The following is a 9,229-nucleotide window of genomic DNA, read 5'->3' as shown; positions in this document are numbered from 1 at the left end:
TTTCTTTAGTTTTCATTTTGGTCAATCTTGAAGTTTAATATTAAATAGAAACTTATTAATATAAAAAATAAAACAATAAATCAAAAAAAAAAAACAAAAAAAAAAAAACCCAAATTTAGCAGACGCGGCCATATAGTCAGTGGGCATGTACGTTGGGTAGCAGCCCCTTGTTTTATACGGTAGGCCCTTTTTATTTTGTTTATTTATTTTTTTTGGGTAATTATTTAATTGGCCATTTATGACGTATAATTTAGAGTATTGTATATTATGAACTACATGTAACTAGCGTGTAACTTGTAGTGCATGTTAACCACACTATCGATATGCACATGCTTTAAAATATCATCCGTTGATTTTTTATTTTATTTATTTATTTATTTATTTATTTATTTTTTTGTGCTGCTGAATCACCCATTGATCATTATGTAACAGTTTTTTCTTCTTCTTCATTGTTTTGTTAACCTTGAAGTTGGCCCAAAAAAAGCATTAACATAATGCTGACCGATTCTATTCAACAAGGCGAAATCGGAAACACGCCCTTGGAGAACTTAAAATAAGGGAGAAACTAAACGAATTTAATCATCTGTGATTGGTCCTCAAAACCCATTTGTAGTTAAAACATTGCACTTTCATTTTTATCCTCCAAATGTCGTCCATCAACCTTACTTGCAGTCTATGGCTGCTATGGGTCCTCTCTCTGCTGTATCTTCCTCTATTGCATGCACTCCACTTCAACTATCCCGATTTCAGAGACTCTAATGGGATGGTCCCTTCCGGGCAGGCCAACATCACAGAAGGAATTCTAAGGCTTACAAATGGTTCACCAATTACTACTGTTGGTAGAGCTGTGTATGACATACAAGTACTACTTTGGGACAATTCCACTGGGAAGGCTGCCGATTTCACTACCACTTTTGATTTTAGCATCAAGAAAATGGGAAGTGATCCAATTGGTGGAGATGGGCTTGCTTTCTTCCTTGCTAAGAATGGATCCCAAGCACCTGAGAAGTCACATGGAGGCTGCTTTGGACTCATTACCAATTGTACTTTTAACTCTGCCGATGGGCTGGTGGCAGTGGAGTTTGACACTTTCAGGAACACCTATGATCAAGGTAGCAATCATTTCGGGATCGATATCGACTCCATCTATTCTCCAAGAACCAAGGAAGTGGCCGGACCTTTGAATGATGGATCAAGGATTCATGTCATGATCCATTATGATTCTTCAACCAGCAATTTCAGTGTCACTTTATCCTTCCTTGAGAATTATTCATCCTCCACTGATGACCATGAAACTATTTATAATCTTTGGACTCTGATCGATATACCAACACTTATGCGTTATGCCCCAGTATGCCACTGTCGGATTTTCTGCTGCAACTGGTGCTTACCCTTGAGAAACATGAGATTCTCTCATGGGAGTTCAACTCGGCAGAGTTCCCTGCAGGAAATAATAAACAAGGCAGAATGAATAATGTGGCAGTGATGGTTGGTCCTGTAGTTGGTGGAGGTTTTCTTACTGTTGTAATTGTTCTGCTATGTTGGAGGCGAGCCCAAGGGGTGGTTGAATTTGAAGATCAAGAAGCACCCTTAGGATTCGAAGATGCTATGAACGGGGAACTCGATCACAACGCAGGTCCTAGGAGGTATTCCTACAGTGAATTGGTCAGGGCCACTAATAACTTTGCTAACGAAGGTCTTCTTGGAGGAGAAGGATTCGGAGAGGTTTACAAAGGCTTCCTAAGCCAGCTGAATATGACAGTTGCAGTTAAAAGAGTTTCTAAAAGGTCCAGACAGGGAAGAAAGGAGTACATATCCGAGCTGAAAATAATCAGCGGGCTGAGACACAAAAATTTAGTAAAGCTGATGGGTTGGTGCAATGAGAAGGGAGAGCTCCTTCTCATCTACCAGTTCATGCCTAACGGCAGTCCCGATTCTCGCCTGTTTCGAGACAAGACCATGCTCAAATGGGCAGTCAGGTATAAAATAGCCCCTGGCCTTGCCTCTGCACTGCTATACCGGCACGAAGAGTCGGAACAAAGTGTGATTCACAGGGACATAAAATCAAGCAATATAATGTTGGACTCGGATTTCAACATCAAGCTAGGGGATTTTGGTCTGGCGAGGTTGATGGATGAAGATGCAGGCGTAAAGACAACAGCGTTGGCAGGGACATTTGGTTACATGGCACCGGAATACATAAGCAAAGGCAAGGCAAGTAAGGCATCGGATGTGTATAGCTTTGGGGTGGTAGCGTTGGAGATAGCATGTGGAAGAAAATCAATTCAAAGTAACAGTGATGCATCACTAGTAGCTCGGGTGTGGGAGTTATATGGAGCGGATAGATTGGTTGATGCGTTGGACAAGAGATTGTGTATGGAGTTTGAGGCAAAAGAGTTGGAATATTTGGTGAATGTTGGGCTTTGGTGTGCTTACCCTGTTCATACTCTCAGACCATCCATTAGGCAGGCATTGCGGGTTCTGAAATTTGAGGCACATTTTCCTGATCTTCCCAAAAACATGCCTCCCCCAAACTACAATTTAGTTAGCTTGGAAGAGGAACCACCTCTGCCCCCCTCTGCACCACATTCACTGACTTTTACTTCTATTAATGCTGGTCGTTAAATGATGAACTTGTTCGTCAGATGCATATATATATATATATATATATATGTTAATTCAAAACTAATTTCAAATGTTGTAGATTTTCATTGTCAATAAAAAGTCTCTTGTTTTTCTTGCTTTTCTTAGTTTTCATATATTTCTTAAACATGAGAAGGATGGATGCCATATGAGTTCTTCTTTCTTTTTTGATTACCTTCCTCGCGTATGTATAAGATCGAACCCATTCAATTTATTTTATATGCATTTAGTGTTAGGTTTTGTGTGAAAGATGGAGTCCCTGTTGGTCACGTCCTCTTGAGGAAACCCGATGGAGGAATTATTAGACTTTTTACCACAACCCTTCATTGCCAACTTTAGAAGGACCAAACACCTGTGATTATGTCTAAATTAGATGGAATCCCTCTTAGACAAGATTTTTTTTTTTTTTTTTCTTTTCCTTCTTCTCCTCTGCAAGAGGAAGTTAAACTATGATATTCTATTTTACAAATTATCAAATAACAGTAGATTTGTAATATATATGATTTGAGAAAAACTTATTTTTGCTAGAAATTTAAAAAATATAGTTTTTATAAATCTATTACAATAGGTGTTGGCTAAGTTTTTTTATTTTTTTATTTTTTTTAAAAAAAACTTAGAAACTATAAAATTCCAATATATCTATCATGAATATGTTTATTAATTTATGTCAATTACATTATGATGGAGATATAGATATATAGATTTTCACTTTCAAAATGTGAATCGTTTTATTTATAATCTAGTGATTTTATAATAATTAAAATAATAATAAACCTAGCAAAATGTCTTATTTTGCCAAAACTAGTAAGATTTGAGGATCACGAATGGACATCTAAATTGCTTTTTTTTTTCTTGCCACATCAAAAATATAAATTTTGTTTTTTTTTTAAAAGAAATCTCCGACTCTATATAAATACTCCAGGGCAAATAAATAAATACGCGTTAACTATCAACAAATTTTTGAAAGGCCTACTAAACAATATCATTTAACAAAATAATCATTATCAAAAATATAATTTTTGAAAAAATAAATAAATACATTATTATGGATGTTATTAATTGTTTGAGAGAAAAAATAAATATACACATTATTAATTAATTGAGACTAAGACAATATCATTAGAAATCAACTTTTAAATTAAATATATATCAAATAAACATTTATTCCACATAATTTTCAAGAAAAATATCCGTACAACATAGTCTGCAAACCCTTCCAACCTCTACAAGACCATTTGAAATGCTTTTAAAAGTTGATTAGGATTGAAGGGAAGAGGCTGGGAACGTGCCAGTTTAATTGGAAAGTGATCCCTACTTACACACGTTATTAAACTTCCTAGTTTCGAACTCAACTTTGATGTTAGATTGGATGAAGCAAAACCTATTGTAACTGTGATAAGAACAGTAGTTCTACATCAGATACGTACGTTTATAAGGGAACTAGTCATCTATAAAGCTTCAAGAATCAAACATTATGGTATGAGCACTCGGTGTTATTAATGCAAAGGTTATATGAGAGGAATATTCTATTAATTCTTTATTGTTTATTTAGCTATTACTATCAAACTTCAAGGGTTTTGTCTGTGTGATGTTATCCTTCTTTTCTTTTCTTTTTTTTCTTTTTTTTTTTTTTTCGTTTTTTTCGTCTCCTCCTCCTCCACTTCTGCAACACCTACTTATTTTTCTTCTACTCCATAAGTTTGGCTTGATTTTAATGTAGGTTTATCTGAAAAAAAAAATGAAGGAAAAAATGGAAAAAAAAAAAACAAATATTTTAGTGTAGAAGGAATGGCACGTGAGGTGATCGTGGCCTAGCCCAACGACATGTTGGCATCTGTTAGATTTTACTAATTTGTCAAAGGTACTAAGGGTGTCAAATGTATAAACAAAATAATAATAATCACAAACAAAAATATGAAAGTATCTTTAATGTATTTGTTTATTATTAGATATTTTTTGCTATATCAGAAAAATAATTTCTCCAATAAGTTTATCTAAACAGTCTATGCAGCTGACGCTTTTTCAATGGTAAAAGTATATATATATTTTGTATTTGAAGATTGCCAAAAATTATGTATGTATATATTGACTTTGACCGTGAAGATGAATAATGGCCATATATGATATGATATATTGTCTTTAGTTCACATGTGTTTTTCAGAAAATGAATGGGAGGTAGGTAGGCGCTTGTTTTGTTCAGCTAGCTTGTCTTCTTGAGTTCTCTTTTAGGTCAATCTTGTTTGGCAGACACGGCGGTATATTACACATTATTTAATCATCATGTTACAAATTTTCTTCTTCTCCATTCTGTAACATTGAAGAGTTGACCCCTACAATACCTTGACTGACAGTATTCAACTATACCTGCGTGTGATAAAATAAGAAAACACGCTCCTCGAATGACTACTTCAAACCTGGGAGAAACTAAACCTTTTTAAATTTGATTGCGATCTGTGATTGGTCCTCGAACCCACAAACTAACATTGCCTTCCATTCTCAATCTCATCCTCCAAAAATGTCCTCCATCAACCTTACTAGTACACGTACTTGTACTAGTACTACTTGGCTGTTATTTATCCACTTTGTGCTGTATCTTCCTCTGTTACATGCACTTCACTTCAACTATCCCGATTTCAAAGACGTCAATGGGATAGTCACTTCCGGGCAGGCCAACGTCACAGAAGGAATTCTAAGGCTCACAAATGGTTCACCAATTACCACTGTTGGTAGAGCAGTGTATGATAAACAAGTACGTCTTTGGGACAATTCCACTGGGAAGGTTACAGATTTCACCACCAGTTTTGATTTCAGCATTAAGAAAATGGGAAATGATTCGATTGGTGCAGATGGGTTTGCTTTCTTCCTCGCTAAAAATGGATCCCAATCGCCTGACAGGTCACATGGAGGCTGCTTCGGACTCATTTCCAATTGTACCTATAATTCGGCAGATGGGCTGGTGGCTGTTGAGTTCGACACTTTCAGAAACACCGTTGATCTAGGAAGCAATCATTTCGCGATCGACGTCAACTCCATCTATTCTGTTAAAACCAGGGAAATGACCAGACCTTTGAACGATGGATCGAAGATTCATGTGGCGATCAATTACGCTTATTCAACCAACAATTTCAGTGTCACTTTATCCTTCCTTGGAAGCTCATCCTCAAATGATCATGGAAGTTTTAACATTTGGACTTTGATCGATATACCAAGAGTCATGCCCGAATATGCCACTGTCGGATTCGCTGCTGGAACTGGCACTTACACTCAGAAACATGAAGTTCTTTCATGGGAATTCAATTCAACTGAGTCTCCTGCAGGAGAACGGGAGATCAATTCAACAGGGTGGTCCCCTGCAGGAAATAACGAGCAAGGCAGAATGAATAATGTTGCAGTGGTGGTTGGTCCTGTAGTTGGTGGAGTTTTTATAATTGTTGTAATTGGTCTGTTCTATTGGAGGAGAGCTCAAGGGGTGGTTGAATTTGAAGATCAAGAAGGAACCTCGGGATTCGAAAATGCTATGAACCGGGAATTCGATCACAACACAGGTCCTAGGAGGTATTCCTACAGTGAAATGGTCAGGGCCACTAATAACTTTGCTAAACAAGGTCTGCTTGGAGAAGGGGGATTCGGAGAGGTTTACAAAGGCTTCCTAAGCCAACTGAATATGACGATTGCAGTTAAAAGAGTGTCGAAACGGTCCAAACAGGGAAGAAAGGAGTACATATCCGAGGTGAAAATAATCAGCGGATTGAGACACAGAAATTTAGTGAAGCTGATGGGTTGGTGCCATGAGAAGGGAGAGCTCCTTCTCATCTATGAGTTCATGCCTAATGGCAGTCTCGATTCTCACCTGTTTCGAGAGAAGACCATGCTCAAATGGGCAGTCAGGTATAAGATGGCCCTTGGCCTTGCCTCGGCATTGCTATACCTGCATGAAGAGTCGGACCAAAGTGTGATTCACAGGGACATAAAATCGAGCAATATAATGTTGGACTCGGATTTCAACACGAAACTAGGGGATTTTGGTCTGGCAAGGTTGATGGATGAAGACGCAGTCGCCAAGACAACAGCGTTGGCAGGGACATTCGGGTATATGGCGCCGGAATATATAAGTAAGGGCAAGGCAAGTAAAGCATCCGATGTGTATAGCTTTGGGGTGGTGGCTTTGGAGATAGCATGTGGAAGAAAATCAATTGAAAGTAACAGTGATGCTTCACTGGCAGCTTGGGTGTGGGAGATGTATGGAGAGGATAGAGTGGTTGATGTGGTGGACAAGAGATTGGGTATGGAGTTTGAAGCAAAAGAGTTGGAATGTTTGGTGAATGTTGGGCTTTGGTGCGCACACCCTGATCATACTCTCAGACCATCCATTAGGCAGGCCTTACAGGTTCTGCAATTTGAGGCACATTTTCCTGATCTTCCCAAAAGCATGCCTCCTCCAAACTACAATTTAGGCAGCTTGGAAGAGGAACCTCCTGTGCCCTCCTCTGCAGCTGCACATAATTCATTGTCTTTTACTTCTATTAATGTTGGTCGTTAAATGATGAACTTGTTTATCATGTATTTGTTAATTCCATACCAATTTCAAAGGCTGTCAATTTCCATTCTCAAGACAATGTCTCTTGCTTTTCTTAGTTTTCATATTTCTTAAACGTAAAAAGGGTGTATATACCAAGCAGGGCAAGAAGACGAAGTAAATGCTTGGACTTGAGTAGATGAAGCATTTAATTTCAATTGCAGTTTTTTTTTTTTTTTTTTTTCCTTGAAAACTAATCTTTCAATCATTAGGAACAAGAATAGAAATGATTTCTTCCTAATTATTAGTAATCTATATAATTACCTTTACTTTTATTGTTTTTCTTCCCAAAACTATTTTGCTGCTTGTTTCATTTCAAAAATCCACTTTGATTCCAAAATTTATAAGTTGTTATTATTTTAAGAAAATTATATTACTTAAACTACATTTTTAAAGGGTAGTGCTGGAAGTCTATTCCCCGCAACCCAAAACAGCCCCCTGTTATTCACCCAAAAAAAAAAAGGGGGCACAGGTCAACCACGCAAATATTGATGAGGTTTACCCTTTTTTTTTTTTTTTTTTGGGAAAAAAAAGGCATATATGAGGGCATCTGATTTGTATATTTATGTTCTGACCAGAAGGGGGGAAGTAGTGATTCAGCAATAAATAAATAAAAGAGACAAGCAGTGGGTGGTATAGCCCACCCGACTCTGCAGGCATTTGGTAATCCTGGGGTCATGTAAACTGTAAGTCATAAATGGAAACGCGTCAGCTGGTGGCTGCTGTGCCACACTATCAAACTCGTGCGGGGGTTGGGTTTAGTACGTATAACTCGGTGATGGAATGGTTGGTGTTGTTTTTTCTTTTTCTTTTTCTTTTAAAAAAAATAATTATTTATTTACTTTTGTTTATTGTTTTATATATATATATATATATTTTTAATATAGTAAAAAGCTTATTAGAAGAAATGTGAGATCAACCGTTTACAGCTGTCAACTTACTAATATATACAAATTTTACAATCATGATTGTTATTCACATAACAATGGACACTATCTTAGACAATTCTGAAATAAAAATCCTGGAGAATAGAATTTTCAATATTTGTATAAAAATGAAATGGCGTTGATTATACTTTAATATTTGTAAGGAATGTTTTGAGTTTTATGTTGATTATTATTCTATACCCTTGAAAGCAAAATCAAGGTGCCTATATTTGCATCCAATTTTGAACGTAAATGGTAAGATATACTGTTTTACAAACAACGAAAAAACAAGCAGGGGACAAGGACAAATTTGAAGGGAAAGTTTCATATTAATTTAATGGAATGTATCATCAGGTTTACAATTTCAGATGCGCTGTCAATCTGAAATAATATTTATATATCAAGAAAATTTCCTTTGTTTTTTTTTTTGGGGGGGGGCATTCTTTCCCAAACAACCCGAAGGATCAGTCATCCATGCAATTATGGAAATTAATCCACATAATGAAATATAATGCATGTAGACTAGCTAGCAAGCTTTATTAAGCTTAAATACAAATTGCAACAGGAAAATATGAGACCGCAAAAACAGCTGCTTCTAAATTCTATTACATTCGGAAAAAAATAAAAAATCTAATAAATTAGAAGGCGACCGAAGCTTTAATTGAATAGCATGCAGTATATAACATATAAGGGCATGTGATTCATCACTATATTTTGCCACCGACAGCACCTATGAATGGCATAGGATATTCAATTATAAATGTTATTTTACCATTGACATTTTTAAAATTTAATATTAGCATAAACTTTTCAATAGTAAATATCAATGTTAAATTTTAAAACGAGCTTTTCAATAGGATATAAAATTTTTATTTAATTAAATATTTGATATTTTGAATGTATGGTTCCTATCATATTTTACCTTCTAAAAATTAAAAACTCAAAACTATATAAGAGATTAACGATTCCATAAATTTTATTATCATAGATTCACTATCAAAATTTATCAATTACATTTCTTTAAGTGAAATTCAGCATAAAAATGCACTTGACAAATTTTATAATATATTATTAAAGAGGTCAA

General features: G+C 36.0%; 3 protein-coding genes across 3 annotated transcripts; all 3 read left to right on the top strand.

The window, feature by feature from the left end:
* Positions 1-646: 646 nt before the first annotated feature.
* LOC107419598 (anti-H(O) lectin 1-like) lies at positions 647-1,319 on the top strand. The gene is made up of 2 exons (XM_060815125.1): positions 647-1,112; positions 1,234-1,319. Exons 1-2 carry the CDS (start codon positions 647-649, stop codon positions 1,317-1,319), a joined length of 552 nt encoding a protein of 183 aa, XP_060671108.1.
* A 14-nt stretch (positions 1,320-1,333) lies between these two features.
* LOC107419597 (L-type lectin-domain containing receptor kinase IX.1-like) lies at positions 1,334-2,625 on the top strand. The gene has a single exon (XM_060815124.1). The coding sequence runs from the start codon at positions 1,354-1,356 to the stop codon at positions 2,623-2,625; it is 1,272 nt and encodes a 423-aa protein (XP_060671107.1). The 5' UTR covers positions 1,334-1,353.
* A 2,402-nt stretch (positions 2,626-5,027) lies between these two features.
* On the top strand, positions 5,028-7,250 carry LOC107418664 (L-type lectin-domain containing receptor kinase IX.1). Its single transcript, XM_016027362.4, has one exon. The coding sequence runs from the start codon at positions 5,159-5,161 to the stop codon at positions 7,181-7,183; it is 2,025 nt and encodes a 674-aa protein (XP_015882848.2). The 5' UTR covers positions 5,028-5,158; the 3' UTR covers positions 7,184-7,250.
* The last annotated feature ends 1,979 nt before the right edge of the window (positions 7,251-9,229 follow it).

This window comes from Ziziphus jujuba, chromosome 2 (assembly GCF_031755915.1).
Source record: "Ziziphus jujuba cultivar Dongzao chromosome 2, ASM3175591v1".
NCBI classification, from domain to species: Eukaryota; Viridiplantae; Streptophyta; class Magnoliopsida; order Rosales; family Rhamnaceae; genus Ziziphus; species Ziziphus jujuba.
This window is presented reverse-complemented; position numbering and strand designations above follow the sequence as displayed.

Coding starts and splice junctions, on each gene's coding strand:
- LOC107419597 (XM_060815124.1), top strand. CDS start 1,354: ATGCCACTGTCGGATTTTCTGCTGCAACTGGTGCTTACCCTTGAGAAA.
- LOC107418664 (XM_016027362.4), top strand. CDS start 5,159: ATGTCCTCCATCAACCTTACTAGTACACGTACTTGTACTAGTACTACT.
- LOC107419598 (XM_060815125.1), top strand. CDS start 647: ATGTCGTCCATCAACCTTACTTGCAGTCTATGGCTGCTATGGGTCCTC. Junction 1,113..1,233: donor CAGGAACACCTATGATCAAG/GTAGCAATCATT, acceptor TTCTTCAACCAG/CAATTTCAGTGTCACTTTAT.